Source organism: Dendrobium catenatum, unplaced genomic scaffold (assembly GCF_001605985.2).
Source record: "Dendrobium catenatum unplaced genomic scaffold, ASM160598v2 fragScaff_scaffold_943, whole genome shotgun sequence".
NCBI classification, from domain to species: Eukaryota; Viridiplantae; Streptophyta; class Magnoliopsida; order Asparagales; family Orchidaceae; genus Dendrobium; species Dendrobium catenatum.
The window spans coordinates 453051-469277 of record NW_021319405.1 but is presented as its reverse complement, the minus strand read 5'-3'; the positions used below and the strand labels follow the sequence as shown (position 1 = coordinate 469277).

At 40.5% G+C, this 16227-nt stretch overlaps 2 protein-coding genes across 5 annotated transcripts in view; one reads left to right on the top strand and one right to left on the bottom strand.

Annotated features, from left to right (window-relative positions):
* Nucleotides 1-14234, top strand: part of LOC110092315 (GPI ethanolamine phosphate transferase 3) — a 50578-nt gene extending 36344 nt beyond the window's left edge. For 2 of the 4 annotated variants that reach the window (XM_020816815.2, XM_028697472.1), the window contains exons 19-20: nucleotides 13826-13909; nucleotides 14037-14234. In XM_020816815.2, the coding sequence (XP_020672474.1) occupies nucleotides 13826-13909; nucleotides 14037-14132 (180 nt within the window). In that variant the 3' untranslated portion in view covers nucleotides 14133-14234. Of the gene's footprint in view, nucleotides 1-9644; nucleotides 9687-9777; nucleotides 10055-13825; nucleotides 13910-14036 lie in introns of those variants that run through there. The other 2 variants (XM_020816814.2, XM_028697473.1) reach the window with 2 other exon arrangements.
* A 1146-nt stretch (nucleotides 14235-15380) lies between these two features.
* On the bottom strand, nucleotides 15381-16115 carry LOC114580318. Its single transcript, XM_028697474.1, has 2 exons — nucleotides 15851-16115; nucleotides 15381-15760 (listed from the first exon to the last, which is right to left on the bottom strand). Exons 1-2 carry the CDS (start codon nucleotides 16081-16083, stop codon nucleotides 15556-15558), a joined length of 438 nt encoding a protein of 145 aa, XP_028553307.1. The 5' UTR covers nucleotides 16084-16115; the 3' UTR covers nucleotides 15381-15555.
* Between the last annotated feature and the right edge of the window lie 112 nt (nucleotides 16116-16227).

The window sequence follows — 16227 nt, the reverse complement described above, 5'->3', positions numbered from 1 at the left end:
TCGGATAGCTCCCCCACTTTGATCCTTCTCTTCAGCCATTTCCTCTCTTTCTCCTTTACATTTGCTACTTTTGTCGCTCTTTCTTTCTCTTCATTTTCGGCAAACTGTCATGTTGTTCGCATTGCGGTGAGTACCAGCTACTCATGTGGCTCTCTACCAACTTTTTGAAGCTTCCTCGCCACTGATAATACCTCCAGCAACTTGCATATTTAACTTGTCACCATCCAAATCATCAAAAACCGCCTCCTTAAACAATTTCCATCAACTATGTCCGAGATAGGAACTACTTGTAGGCACAAGCAAACCTAACCCAAATCAAGTATCTAAACAAAGAAACCTGCTGTCCACAGCAGAAAATCAGCCCAAACAGTGGGAAAACTAAGAGAATCTTAAGAGAAATTCGTAGGAAATCAACGCAAACACTTGTATTCCACTAGTAGATGAAAAGCACTTGCAAGATACAATTTTCCTTCAATTCGAGAGGAAGGAAATACTCTCCACAATCTCCGGCAACGCCAAGAGCCCAAAAAACAAAAACCTAGATCTCAAATAAGATTCAAATTCAAGATGATCCTCCCTCTCCCCCCAATCCTCCTAATTAACAATAAAGGAGTTTACAAAATATCAAAAAAAACCCTTCTATTTCAAAATTAAAACCCATGCTTGGCCCACCAGGCTTCCGCCTGTTTCCGCTGGATTCCGCCTGGTTCCGCCCTGCCTTGAGCTGTCCAGCTAGGACCGGTCTAGGCGTAACAGTCCGCCTCTGACTCAACAAATAATAGCTCTACCTCACCAATCTCTCCAACAGCCAACATCGAAAGCAAGTACCATTGCTCCATCCCCCAAGCTCTCATCGGCAAATGCCTTGAGCCGTCCAGTTGGGACCGGTCCAGGCGTAACATTACTCCCCTCCCAAAGATTCACCTTGTCCTCAAGGTGAAAGTATGGGAACTGCTGCTTCACCACCTCATAGGGCTCCCAAGTGGCCTTGAAGTCGGGGAGATCCTTCCATTTAATCAACACCTCTTTGTTTCCCTTTTTATCCAACCTTACCCCTTCCAGCTCCACGGGTTCCATTACCACCTCCAAATCCTCTGTCAGTGATGCTGGCAATTCCACACTTGATGCATGCTCTCCAAGTGCTCTCCTCAGCTGCGACACATGAAACACCGGGTGTATGGTAGCGGAGGAAGGTAACTTCAGACGATATGCCATTGCTCCAATCTTCTTAACGATCTCATATGGACCAAAGTACCTCGGGGCCAATTTCTCGTTCCTCCTTTTAACCACTGATCTTTTCCTGTAAGGCCTTAGCTTCAAGTACACATTCTCCCCTAATTCATATTATATGTCCCTCCTGTGTGTATCTGCTTGCTTTTTCATGATTTCTTGTGCTCTTTCCAGGTGTTTATTCAACTCCTCCAACACCTGATCTCTTTCCTCTAGATATTGTTCAACTGAAAAGATCGGTGTGTTTCCCCTCCCATAATACACTAAATGTGGGGGGTCTCTTCCATAGAGTACCTTGAAAGGGGTCATTTGGGATGCATAATGATATGAAATATTATACTAATACTCTGCCCATGGTAATCATTTAGCCCACTTACGTGGTGTTTCCGAAGCAAAACACCTCAAATAGGTCTCCAAACTCCGATTTATCACCTTTGTCTGTCCGCCTGTATGTGGATGGTAGGCGGTACTCCTCTTGAAAATAGTGCCCTGCATTCTGAAGAGTTCCTTCCAAAACTGACTAAGGAACACTTTGTGTCTATCTGACACAATTGAACTAGGGAATCCGTGTAATCTCACCACCTCTCTGATAAAAGTTGCTGCCACTGAGACTGCGGTGTACGGGTGTCGTAGGAGGACGAAATGTGCATACTTACTGAGGCGGTCCACCACTACCAAAATGACTGTGAATCCCTCTGAGCGAGGTAAGCTGTCAATGAAGTCCATGGACACTTCCTCCCAAACTTTGTTTGGAAGTGCCAAGGGTTGGAGTAGCCCTCCTGGTGCCATCGCCATATATTTATTTCTTTGGCACACCTCACACCTTGCCACCAGCTCATTAACATCTTTATGCATACCCTTCCAATAGAGCTCCACTGCTAGCCTCCTATACGTCTTCTGAACTCCTGAATGGCCTCCAACTGCACTGCCATGTAACTCTTGCAACAAGTGAGGATTATGTATAGACGTTCGTGGCATCACAAACCTCCCTTGATATAATAGTCTCTCTCCCTCAATACAGTAACCAGGATGACTATTCTTGTCTTTCTTCAGGTGATGTAGACAAAAGGGGGGTCAACATGAGTCCAAAATAAATCAAATTTTGGCTTCCCTTGAGTCTAGTGGCTCAATCAAAATTGAGCTGGAATTTTAGCTCATTTATGAGCTGGATTTTAGTTCATTAAATGGAACTAAAAAATAGCTCATTATTAGCTAAGTTTTAGCTCATATTTATCTTTTATTTTAATGCACTATTATTTTAGTTTTTAATGTCTTAAAGTTGTCTCTTGCATTTCCAAAAAGGGCTTTTGGAATCCTAAGTTAAGTGTTTTGTATTCCCATGCATGACTCCTTGGTTTCCTCCATGGTTTCATTGCATTTGCCCCCTTGGAATCCTGTCGGCTGCTGGTTTCCCGTGCCTGGGCTCTTTTTCCGTGCGGCCTCCTTGGTTCTGTGCGGCTGCTGCTTCGGTTCCCACAGCCGCCACTTCGGTTTCTTGGCTTGGGATGTTTTTTAGGTGTTTTAATGTTGTGATGTTTAGGTTCTTGTGTTAGAATTAATGTTTGTGTCTTTTCATATTCCCTTTCATACCTATATATATGGGGGATTTGTAATGTTTGAAGTTCAGTTGAATGATAAGTTATTTTTGGAAGCTTTAACCTGCGGGTTTGCTTTGGAAATCCTGCGGGTTCTTTCCACCCTTCTTTCTCATCCCCTTCGGAAATCCTGCGGGCTCTTTCCAATTTTTCTTCTCGGGCTTCTAACCTCTTTCGTCTCTCCGCAAGTGCTACTCCACCTGTATCTTTCTTCTCTAAGTGAAGCAACTTTAGGGTGTCGTCATTTTGTTTGCAAGAGTCGTTTGTATTGTTGTAAGTTTTCTTTTGTTTAGTTTAAATTGAAATGTAAGAGTTTGTTCTTCCCTCTTCTCGTCTTTAGTCATTTTCGTCGGTAGTTTTTCGTCTTCTTTTTTGTGATAAAAAAATATAGGGTCCCCTATATTTTTTTGCTCACATTAATTGGTATCAGAGCAAGTTAGGAAGTTGTAGGTTTGTGGTTTGTCAAGTTGTAGTTTGTCAAATTTTATTTTGGTTGTCAAGTTGAAGTTGTCAAGTTTGTCAAAGCGTTTTATTGTGAGTCTAAGCTTAGGTTGATTTTTTTTTAGTCTTTTTTGAGTCGGTAAAAAAAATGGAAAATAACAAAAAAATAGCTTCATTCATGGAGGAGATTAATCAAGACAATCCTGATGTCCCACTTCCATTGGACAGATGGTTACCTACAGAAGGTGATTCTACTGACCCACTTCAAGATCATCTATACAAACTTCAGTATCACATGTTCCTATGTGATCAAAAATTCGAGAAGTACAAAAGATATCTACAACAGCAATTTGAAAAAGAACAGGAAGAAATTTTGAAGAGATTTGGTGAAAAATTCAAGGAGCTCGATGAACAGTATGCACCTCCTCAAGGGAATCAACAACAACCAATTCATTAGGAGCTGAATTCTCAAGAAGGGGAGTCTGATGTAGACAAAAGGGGGGTCAACCCATGTCCGAAATAATATAAATTTTGGCTTCCCTTGAGTCTACTAGTTCAAATAAATTTGAGCTGAAATTTTAGCTCATTTATGAGCTGGTCTTTAGTTCATTTATTAAACTAAAGGTTAGCTCATTATTAGCTAACATTTTAGTTCATTTATTATCTTACTTTTTATGCTTTTTATGTTTTAATTATGTAGGTCTCTTGGAATTCCAAGATTTGCTTTTTCCCATGCGTGGCTCCTTGGCTTCCTCCATGGCTTTTTGTTTTTTGTGCTTTGCCTCTTGGAATTCCGGCTGGCCGCTGGTTTTCCCGTGCCTGTGCTCCCTCCCGTGACCGTGCCCCCTTGGTTCCCGCTCGGCCTCCTTGGTTCCCGCGGCTACCACTTCGGTTCTTGGGTTGGGATGTGTTTTTCGTGCAAAGTAATGATGTATTGTTTGAAAGTAGTGAAGTGAATATGATGTGATTTTTGGAAAAGTTTTAACCTGCGGGTTTGCTTTGGAAATCCTGCGGGTTCTTTCCACCCTTCTTTCTCATCCCCTCCGAAAATCCTACGGGCTCTTTCCAACCTTTCTTCTCGGGTTTCTAACCTCTTTCGTCTCTCCGCAAGTGCCACTCCACCTGTATCTTTCTTCTCTAAGTGAAGCAAATTTAGGGTGTCGTCATTTTGTTTGCAAGAGTCGTTTGTATTGTTGTAAGTTTTCTTTTGTTTAGTTTAAATTGAAATGTAAGAGTTTGTTCTTCCCTCTTCTCGTCTTTAGTCATTTTCGTCGGTAGTTTTTCGTCTTCTTTTTTGTGATAAAAAATTTAGGGTCCCCTATATTTTTTGCTCACATTATCAGGTCTTCCCTGATCTTTTCCAACTCTTTATCCCGCTTGCTTTCTTCCTTAATGGCCCCCCAGTCAACCATCAGGGGTACTGAAACTGTCAACTCTTGAAGCTCCCCCACACACCTAGATAAGGCGTTAGCCGCCTTGTTTTCCACCTCTGGTCAATACTGGATCTCAAAATCATAGCCCAACAGTTTTGACAGCCACCTCTGGTGTTCCTCAGTCACCATCCTTTGCTCCAACAAATATTTCAGGCTCCGCTGGTCCGTACGAACAATGAAATGTCTACCCAACAGGTAAGGGCGCCACTTCTGAATGGCTAAGATGATGGCCATCAGTTCTCTCTCGTACACTGACTTCAATCGCGCCCTGGTCGATAGCACATGGATGAAATAAGCTATAGGCCTATGATTCTGCATCAACACTGCTCCCAAGACATACCCTGAAGCATTGGTCTCCACCGTAAATACCTGGCTGAAATCTGGAACTAGCAGTGGGACGGTCGTCATGGCCGTCTTCAATCGTTCAAAAGCCTGGGTCGCCTCCTCTCCCCACCGAAAATTGTCCTTCTTCAATTGCTCCGTCAATGGCCAAGCGATGGAACTGTACGCCTTCACAAACCTCCGGTAGTATAAAGTCAGTCCCAAGAAACCCCTCAACCCCCTGATGTTCTTGGGCATGGGCCATTTCTGCATTGCTTCAACCTTTAACTGGTCGGCTGCCACTCCCTCTTAAGACACTATATGTCCCAAATATTCCACCCTAGACTGGGTAAAACTGCACTTCTTTAAGTTAGCTTTCAACTGACGCGTCTGTAGAATCTTCAGAACCTCCTTCAAGTGCTCCAAATGTTCCTCATCGGTTTGGCTGTACACCAAAATGTCATCAAAGAAGACTAGCACAAACTTCCTCAGGTGCTGCCTGAACACCCTGTTCATCAAGGACTGAAAGGTAGCAGGGGCATTAGTGAGCCCAAATGGCATCACCAAGAACTCATAGTGCCCCTCGTGTGTTCTGAAAGTCGTCTTCTGAATGTCCCCTTCATTCTGATTTGGTGGTAGCCCGACTTCAGGTCCATCTTAGAAAACACAATTTCTCCATGCAACTCATCTAATAACTCATCGATCACCGGAATGGGAAATTTGTTCGGTACCGTCTCCTTGTTCAGGGCCCGGTAATCCACGCAAAACCTCCATCTCCCATCCTTCTTTTTGACAAGTAAGACGGGACTAGAGAAAGGACTTACACTAGGTCTAACGATCCCTGTTTCCAACATCTCCTTAATAAGCTTCTCAATTTCGTCTTTCTGAATCTGGGGGTAGCGATATGATCGAACATTGATCGGTGACACTCCCTCTTTCAAAAGGATGGTGTGCTCCTGCTCTCTAGGTGGTGGCAAGCCCTGGGGTGGCTGGAGCACCTCCCTGTATAGCTGTAGGAGCGGTTGCACCACCTGTGGAATGCCTCCTTCTTCCCCCACACTAACCCTCTCCAAATATTGCAGCTCAACCAAAAATCCCCCTCCCACCTCTTGTATGGATATGATCATGAATTTGAGAGATACGATTTCCCTTGACAGCCCTGCATCCCCCTGGATCACCTTCCTCCGCCCTTCTATCATCAGTTCCATCCCCAGAGCACCCCAGCTAACCTTGGTCTCCCCCAAAGTCTATAGCCATTTCATCCCCATGATGATATATGTACTTCCCAATTCTAAGGGGAGAAAATCCTCCCTCACCTGTAGCCCTTGAATGGTCAAGACCACTCCCCTACAAACTCCTCTTCTCATCTCCACCTTCCCCATGCCCATCATCACTCCATAGCCTCCGGTATCGACTAACTTCATCCCCAACTGATCAACGATCTGGGCAAAAATGAAATTGTGGGTTGCCCCACTATCGATCAACACCAACACTTCACGGTCAGCTATCTCTCCTCTTACTTTCATAGTGTGACTTGGAGTGAATCCCATTACCGAGTTCAGAGAGACTTCTTCCACATTCAGATGCAACTTCTCCTCCTCCTCAGATTTGCTCCCACCTCCCTCCTCATCTTCCACGTGTTCACAGACAAGGAGAACCTGAAGAGTTCGGTCCTTGCACCTATGCCCCGGCATGTACTTCTCATCACATCTGAAGCACAACCCCTTCGCTCTCTTATCCTGCATTTCTTTTTATGTTAGCTTTTTGAACTGTCCCCTATTTCCCCCTCCAGTCTTCTCCTTGGGTGCTTCCTTATGACCCCCTGGTGCTCCCCCTTTTGATGGTAGGAAGGTAGTAGTCATCTTGTATGATCCCCCAGAATAGTTCCCTCGAGCTCCTATTTCGGATTTCTTCTGATCTTCTACCAACTGTGCCAGCTCCATAGCCTTTCCCAGGTTCCTCGGCTCCAGCACCCTGACTGTTGTTCGGATCTCTGGTTTCAGCCACTTCATGAAGTTCCCTTCCATGGCTGATTCTGAAATGTGATCCAACCTGCTAGCCAAGTACTCAAACCTGTCCCGATAATCTGCCACAGTCCCCTCCTGAGTCAAGGCAAAGAATTGCTCGTAGAAGTCTCCTCCCCCATTGGCTCGGAAACGCTCTAATAAGCAATCTTTAAACTCTCTCCAGCTCCGGATGGGCTCCCTCCTGTCATGCCACTGATACCAGGCCAAAGCTTTTCCTTCCAGACACAAACCCTCCGCTGTCAACTTTTCATCCTCTGTCAATCAGTTGACAGCAAAGTAACGCTCCACCTTGTAGATCCAGCCATGGCCGTCTTCACCCTTAAAGACGGGCATCTTCAGCTTCCTCACTCGTGGGTCTCCCCCGTGTCCCATGAGTCCTCCATATCCTCCTATTCCTCGAAGATTAGGTGCTCCCCAACTGTCACGCTCTTCCCTCCGATGATTGTACCCGAACCCTTCGTCATATTCTCCTCTTCTCCCTTCAAATTCAGCTCCTCGTTGATGGAATTCTTCCCTTCTCCCGATGAAATCAGCACCTCTTTGATCATTCCCCAAACTCATCTCTTCTCTAGAAAGCGGCTCTAGAGGCTGCATGTTGTCCTCCCCCTCAATGACCTCCACTTCCGAATTTCTCCTCCCCCTGAAAGGATTTGGATTTCCTCCCCCGACATGGCCTCCGGTGGTCTCTCTTACTTCCGATGTCATCTGATTTGTCTTCATCTCAAGTAATTTTTTAAGCATTTCTTCCATCACGGTGAACTTCCCCTCCAACCTTTCATTGTTGGTGGTGATTTGATTTTGAAAATAAAAAAATCTTCCCTCCAAATCGGATTTCAACTATCCTACTTCGCCTTCCAAGACTTCTACCTTCTTTCCGGCCATCGTTCTTCCCCCGTATCTCAAAAAACTCAGTTCCGGAAGCCAAAAGCTCGCTGAAAAATCAGAATTTCAGCCGCCTAAGGTCCCCAATCGATTCTCTGATACCGATTTGATAGGAACTACTTGTAGGCACAAGCAAACCTAACCCAAATCAAGTATCCAAACAAAAAATGCTGCTGTCCACAGCAAAAAATCTGCCCAAACAGTGGGAAAACTGAGAGAATCTTAAGAGAAATTTGTAGGAAATCAAAGCAAACACTTGTATTCCACTAGTAGATGAAAAGCACTTGCAAGATACAATTTTCCTTCAATTCGAGAGGAAGGAAATACTCTCCACAATCTCAGGCAACGCCAAGAGCCCAAGAACAAAAACCTAGATCTCAAATAAGATTCAAATTCAAGATGATCCTCCCTCTCCCCCCAATCCTCCTAATTAACAATAAAGGAGTTTTACAAAATACCTAAAAAACCCTTCTATTTCAAAATTTCCCTCCAAACTATGCGTTTAACCCATGCTTGGCCCACCAGGCTTCCGCTGGATTCCGCCTGGTTCCGCCCGGACTTGAGCCATCCAGCTAGGACCGGTCCAGGCGTAACAGTCCGCCTCTGACTCAACAAATAATAGCTCTACCGCACCAATCTCTCCAACAGCCAACATCGAAAGCAAGTACCATTGCTCCATCCCCCACGTTCTCATCGGCAAATGCCTCCTTCCTATTTTTCTAAACTCTGCACATTGTCGGCCTAGATCGGTAAAAACTCACCACTGTCAATCCCAAGCACACTAGCTATTGATATTTTGCCCTCTTTGCTCCTGCTCAAAACCTCCGATGATGAAGAAGGAAGTTGCAACAAGAGCTCAAAGGCATCAAGGAGATTGTGGCATGTAAAGAGAGAAGTGGGATTCAAATTATCAGGGATTTCAATTTGTCTTTTTTGCTTTTTGGCAGAATTTCGGTAATATCCTATTAAGTCCTACCACCAAACAACACCTATCTCTCTAACTTTCTACCTCTCTGTCTTTCTGTCACTCTCCATCTTCACTATCCTTCAACTCACTATCTCTATCTCTAATGCTCTTCTCTGAAATATTCATATAAACCAAAAGAAGAGAAGAAAAAGAAAAAGAAATTTGTGTAAATTTTGCCGACTCGCATACAATGGTCATTACCTCTGGCAGCAAACTCAAATTTGCCTACAACAACAAACTCAACATCATCTGCAAAAACAAGTCGCCTATGAGCACAGATAAAACCTCCTGTTTGCCTTGGAGCTCCAGCACACTCAAAACTGTGGATAGAATAAATTGGCGTTAAAACGACTGTAATGACACCTTTATTCATAAGCAAAGAAATATCCCGTGGACTCCACCTAAGCTAAATGCAAACTGAATGCAGAAGAAATTGATTTACTGAAGAACACACCAAAACCTCAAATGACAACTATCACAATTAGATCCACAACACATACGCAATTGGGGACATCAAATCTCAAAATGAAACTCTTCGTGCTTTCTAATGCAAAACATTCACGCAAACATTTAAATCCAGATAATTTCAAGTGCCCTCTAAATGTCAATTTCAACTCAACCACAAGGGCCCAAAGATCATTTATGCAAATCAAAAGCAAACACCCTTGCATGTGCTCTAATAAATGCAAAAACTTGTAGGAATTCCATGTGCATTTGCAGAGTGGATAATGAGATAATATTCCTGCAGGTGTACATTTGATGGCCTCCGGTATGCGGCTGCATTTATCGGGTTAGTTCAGATGAATTTGGGTTTTTTTGGTATCTGTGATCTAGGGTTTACAATTTCTTGTAAGATGCATTGCATTTAGTGTTTGTTACAGATAGTTTGAGAGGCTTCTCTACCTCATCCACAACATTGGTTTGTTGGACTTGAAACTACTGCTTTTAAGTGATTGGCTGATTGCTGATGTTATTGATGTCTTCTCATCTAGGTTTGAACATTTCAATATAGTTCAGCAAGGTATTCTACTTGCAATTGATACATTTGGTGTATCCCACATCATTCCTGTCTTGTCGATTCCCTTTCTTGTTCTATACAAGCACCAGATTTCTAAGAAAAAACATCCAGATGGTCTTCTCTTCATCAACCTTACGCAGGTAATGATCTTGAAAATCAGGTATTGTATGCATTATCCTTGTTTCTTTCTATATTCTTATGAACAAGCGATTAAGTTGATTAACCTACAACTCTTACAAGTCTTTCAGTTTTTTTTTTCTTAAGATGTCTTTTGACTAGATTGTGTATCAGCTCTTCTTCTTTAATTATTGAACAAACTATCAAATAATAATGATGCATGCAATTATTCTGTGATTTCCAAGTCTTGTATTTCACAAAAGTTAATTATCACTTGATTTAAATGTAGATGACCTAACAAAATATTGATACCATTAAAGCTTTGCTCATCTATAATGCTGATACTAAATCACTATATTCTGCATGTTTTTGACCTCTATAATCTATTCCAAACTTAATCAAACATGATGGAAATGACGGGCAACGGGTTTAGATTTGGACAAGATTTATTTTATTCTAAATTATCACCCACAATGAAAGTACTCAATTGTCACTCATTTTGCAAAACAGATCGTGTTGATGTTTATGGAATGAAGGATATGCCTGAAAATGATATACCTTTTTTTTTTTTGAAAATGATACCCATATTGTTTGAGTTGCCGCGCTAGAAAATGATAATGTTTATTAGCATGCAAGGCAAAAACATGAAATCGAATTGCACAAGAGATGAGAAATTAGACGAGTTATTTACATATTATTTTTAATGTGATTAAATTTGAGTTAAAAAAAAAATCCTTAGAGGACTTGCAAATCCCTCATCTTCAACCGAAGAAATTCCGTTGCATTTTTGCTCGTCATCATAGTCCTCTCACGCCTCATTACGATGTCTTGTTTGACCCAATTATTGCAAAACAAAAAATACGAAATGAAAACCCATATCATGCCTCTTTCACATTCACCTCTCTCTCTCGAACAAACTTCTTTCACATACACTCCATCTACCTCTTGTTCTCTCTCACCAAGTTCGTGCGACACTATGCCTTGCTCTCTCACGATCTTGTTGCTTTTCCTCTCACCCTATCACAAGCGCGCACAATCTGCATAACCCTTGTTTCTCTCCTTAGCTCAGATAGCTGCCCCACTACGATCCTTCTCTTCGCCTAGACCTGTAAAAACTCACCACTATCAATCTCCAGCACACTAGCTATTGCTTTTTTTCCCCTTTGCTCCTGCTAATACCGCCGATGATGAAGAAGGAAGTTGCAACAAGAGCTCAAAGGCATCGAGGAGATTGTGGCATGTAAAGAGAGAAGTGGGATTCAAATTAGCAGGGATTTCAATTCGTCTTTTGGCAGAATTTAGGTAAAATCCTATTACGTCCTACCACCAAACAACACCTATCTCTCTAACTTTTTACCTCTTTTTCTTTCTCTCACTCTCCCTCTCACGTAGTAAATATTAAAAATGATATTGGTTAGAAAATATTAGAAATGATCTTTCTTTATTAGATTTAAATGAGAATTTGACTTTTAACAAGACACAATAACGAAAAAGGATTCATTTAGCCGACCCCATGTAGTGGGACAAAGGCTTGATGTTGTTGTTGTTGTTACTCTCCCTCTTCACTATTCTCCAACTCACTTTCTCTATCTCTAATCCTCTTCTTTGAAATTTTCATATAAACCAAAAATAGAAAACAAAAAAAGAGAAACAAAGAAAAAAAATGAGAAGGGAAGAAAAAAAAAAGAAGAGAAGAAAAAGAAATTTGTGTAAATTTTGCCGTCTCGCTGCAAATATGATTGCATACAATGGTCATTACCTCTGGTAGCAAACACAAATTTTCCTACAACAACAAACTCAACATCATCTACAAAAACAAGTCGCCTATGAGCACAGATAAAACCTCCTCTTTGCCTTCGGAGCTCCAGCACACTCAAAACTGTGGATAGAATAAATTGGCGTTAAAAGGACTATAATGACACCTTAATTCATAAGCAAAGAAATATCCCCTGTGGACTCCACCTGAGCAAAATGCAAACTGGATGCAGAAGAAATTGATTTACTGAAGAACACACCAAAATCTAAAATGGCAACTATCACAATTAGATCCACAACACATACGCAAGGGGGAACATCAAATCTCAAAATGAAACTTTTCGTGCTTTCTAATGCAAAACATTTAAATCCAGATAATTTCAAGTGCCCCCTAAATGTCAAATTTCAACTCAACCACAAGTGCCCAAAGATCATGCAAGCACATCAAAAGCAAACACCCTCACATGTGCTCTAATAAATGTGTCAATCACCAAATCATTCCCCTCAATCATACCCACTAGGCTGACAGTGATAAATTTTTCTCGGATCTCAAAAAACAAAATCGTTGGGACTATAAGCTAAGCACTTAATCTAATTACTAGCCTTAATTGAAATTTCTCTCTGATCATCGAGAGGGATAATTAATCATAGGAGCTTGCGTTTATGGGAAACTTAGAATTATATCTTAAAGTCCTCATAAAATAAAAAGCAAAATCTAGGTAATGTCTTATTTGCAATTCAATCTGTCATTAGAAAATTTGGCCCGAAACATTGATTTTCTTATAAGTGCTGGGCGCAAAATTTCTGAGCCTACATGATCATCATTATGCCATCTAATTGTTGACCCTTATCCAGGATATAAAATTAATGTGGTTTTTGTATGTGTGCAATGGAGCATAAGATGACTATAAATTTCTATTAATTTGGCTCAGGATACATTAATAAGCATACAACCTCTTTTTTTAAAAAAAAAAAGCATACAACCTCTTTTATAGAAGTGATCGAACTTGGCATTACAAGAAAGCTACAATTGAAACAAATCGAAGCAGTCAAGTGAATGAAAATGGGATTTATCTGTGGGTAAGCAGCAGCCAAACCTTCCTTCTACGTGTTCCTCTCTCAACGGACCTTACCCTACATGGACATGATAGGAAATACTTGAATTCGCAAGCAAACCTATCACTAATTGGTAAAAACAGCGAGAATAAGGTGAAATCAGCCTCAAAACGATGGATTGAAATAAGAGAATCAAAGCCAAATGAACACAAAAATAAGATACAAGTGATCCTCGATTCGAGATTAGGACCATCCCTCCCAAATCTCTAGACAATGTAGTATAGAGCCCAAGACGCCAAAGAACTTCAATGGAAATCAAATCTAAGCATGCCCTAACCCTAAAACACCTCATGCTATTTAATTCATAAACCTTCCAAATCAATTTTCCCTCAAAGCCTTAGCCTCCCCCTGGCTTTTAAATTTGAACTCAATTGGAATAGTGGGACCCACTATTGTGGACGGCAAATATAGTGGAGGCGGGACTATCCCGCCTCCTATACACAAGAAACGGCCCTGGGCGAGCCTCCTATACACAAGAATCAGCCCTGGACGAGCCGGTTGGGCCGATTTAGGAGGAATTGACGTATCAGGACACTTGAAGGCTTTCACCCGAACGCCACTCATTGATTTTGTATAGTTTAAACTGCCGCCAGGCCGATGGCACGCACTTCCACAAATTTCCTCATCCCACGGTATTGTCCTACCATTTAATGCATCTGGAGTGACTACCCGCATGAACAATCTAAGTTGAACCAAGGGTGATTACTTGCAAATGTTCCAATAAATTAGGAACAAACTTGCAAAATATTATCATTTTAAAGTCTAAATGTGGATGTTATATATTTCATGTTATTGCAGCTCACAGTTTCTTCTATTTGAACTGAGCTCATAATTATTATTGTTTTGGCTTTTGTAGCATTTTGGTTTTTATGAATGACTAACTGGTTTGAGTTTTTTTTTTCTTCTTCTTCTTTTTGGTGCAGGCATTCTTGATATATGGGCTTATTACCGCTTTCACAACTACTTTGACAATAATATGTGTCACAATTCAAAGGCGGCATTTGATGGCAAGTTTTTTAATATTTGCGTCTACTACAATCATTACCTTTTTTTCTGTTTTGTTTTTCCTCCTAATTACTGTCTCATTCATCTTGAGATGCTAATAGGTGAAGGTTTGATTGCCCATTTTTGCAGGTTTGGGGTTTATTTGCCCCCAAATATGTTTTTGATGTGCTTGGATTGCTACTCACCGATGTCTTGATTTGCGTGGGATCACTCTTCTATTATTGACCTGCACTTTGATGAACAACTGAAAATTTAGGCTTTGTTTTGAACAGCTTTCTTACTGCTTCTTAAAACTGTTTTTTAATATAAAAATTAATTTTTTTATATTAAAAAAACTGTATTAAGAAGTAATAAAAAAGTCGTCCCAAATGAAGCTTTAATCTTCATAATCTTACTTTATTTTGACTGTTATATGAGCTTTTAATTAAGCAGTTACAATCAAGTATGTTTATGATCAATCAGGAAGTGGCTGATCCAATTTAGGGCTTTCTGATAGCAGAAAATTGTCGAAATATGTTCCATCTGCTTTCAGTGGTTATTTGACATTGTAATGGCTTCTCTCTCTCTCTCTTCTTTTACCAACGCGGTATTTCTTGTCATCTGGGAGCGAAGTTCTCGAGCAGCTCAAGTGCTTTCCCATGGCTGTCAAATAATGCCAACTTAAGCTTCACAGATTTTTTATTGCTTTTTAAAATATTTTTTTTATGCATAAATTTTTGCTAAAAAAATTATTTTAAAAAATAATAAAAAAATGACCAAAAGCTATGCTGCAAATAGCTCCCAAGACTTGCTCATATTCTATTTATTTCTTTTTAGTGATGTGTAGTTTCAACTTCCACCATTGAGATCGTAAATGTGAAATTTGATATTCTGTTGTTTGTATAATTAAAAATTAAATTTTAATTGCTAAATTAATTAACTAATTACTCAAAGCCATACTATTGCAACTAAACAGTAATAATCATAATATCTCAATTTAAATCTAATTAATATACTTAGACTAAATAAGCATTTATTAAGTAATTACGTACTGTTAAATTAATTACCCATCCCTAACTTAACCAGTGAAGCACTAATAAACCCTTACTATTACAATCATAAGCCAAATTTAATGTAAAAAAGAAGATTTCAAGTAGGAACCACTCGAGGGAAATAAGTGACTTAAAATATAATAAATGATTAAATTAATAATTATGTAGAAAGAATTTTCAGCTAGGCTTTGCAACCAACCAATGTATTTCATAAAAATATCCAAAAATCCCTAAAGAAGCAAAGATTTTGAAGACAGAAGATAACAAATAGAATTAGATGAGTTGGGCCCTCTCTTCTCGAAACCAACCAATGCAGTAACGAACTGTCGATTGTATTGCATCCTCTTATAAGCTCTTCTCCTCGGCTTCTTTTGTCTTGCTTGTCCATCTTTGATGTCTGTCCTCTTTTTTTTAATAATGAAGAACATTTAAGCAAAATTGATTTATATCAAATTAGTTCATTCTAATCAAATCCAAAGTAGAAATCTAGAACAATAAAGAAAGAAACAACTCATATTATTTTCAATATCAAAATACTCCCTTCTAATTTCAAACAACTTGTATTTATCTCACGCCAACCTCCAAATATTAATTTTAGTAGGATATTGATATCAAAGTCACGGGAGATTATTGGGTTCAGACACCTGAAACAGCCTACGCTCGGTATTAACAGTACTGAGTTTGGTACTGTGAAGTGCTCGGTACCGAGCAGAGCTCGGTACTGCTTGGTATTGCTCAGTACCGAATAGTAATTGATGTGGCGCATTTTCATTGTGCTCCAAACACGTCCGGTGTCCGAACGTAATAATTTGCCCAAAGTCACTGTCAGAAAAAGAACAGAAAAATGGGTTAAAAAAATGATTAAAATATAGAGTAAATCATGTCAAACAACACTTCTAATGCGTCTATCACCTGTGCGCCGTAACCAGAGTTTCAATAAACCTCAGCCCTTCAAAACTCGGAGCAAACTTATCATCACTGTCTCCGCCTCTCGCCGATCCAGATCTCGCCTCCTTCGACTCCAAAGATGGATAACTCTCGTTACCAAAGGGAGATCCGGCTCGATAATCATAGGTAAAGAAAGAGGAAATCAGTGAAGACGCGGCGGCAAGGGAGGTCGTGAAGATGATTCCGTCTTTCTTCATCTCGGAAGAGCTTCTTGATCGACAATAGAATCACGATACTTGCTGGATCTAGGCGTAGCTACAAAACACTTTTGAGGAATGATTGTTGGCGATTCATCTTCCATCATAATTTGTCTTCCATCATTTATTGTGAATGTTAGGTAT

Coding starts and splice junctions, on each gene's coding strand:
- LOC114580318 (XM_028697474.1), bottom strand. CDS start 16,083: ATGAAGAAAGACGGAATCATCTTCACGACCTCCCTTGCCGCCGCGTCT. Junction 15,761..15,850: donor ACTCTGGTTACGGCGCACAG/GTGATAGACGCA, acceptor TTTTTCTGACAG/TGACTTTGGGCAAATTATTA.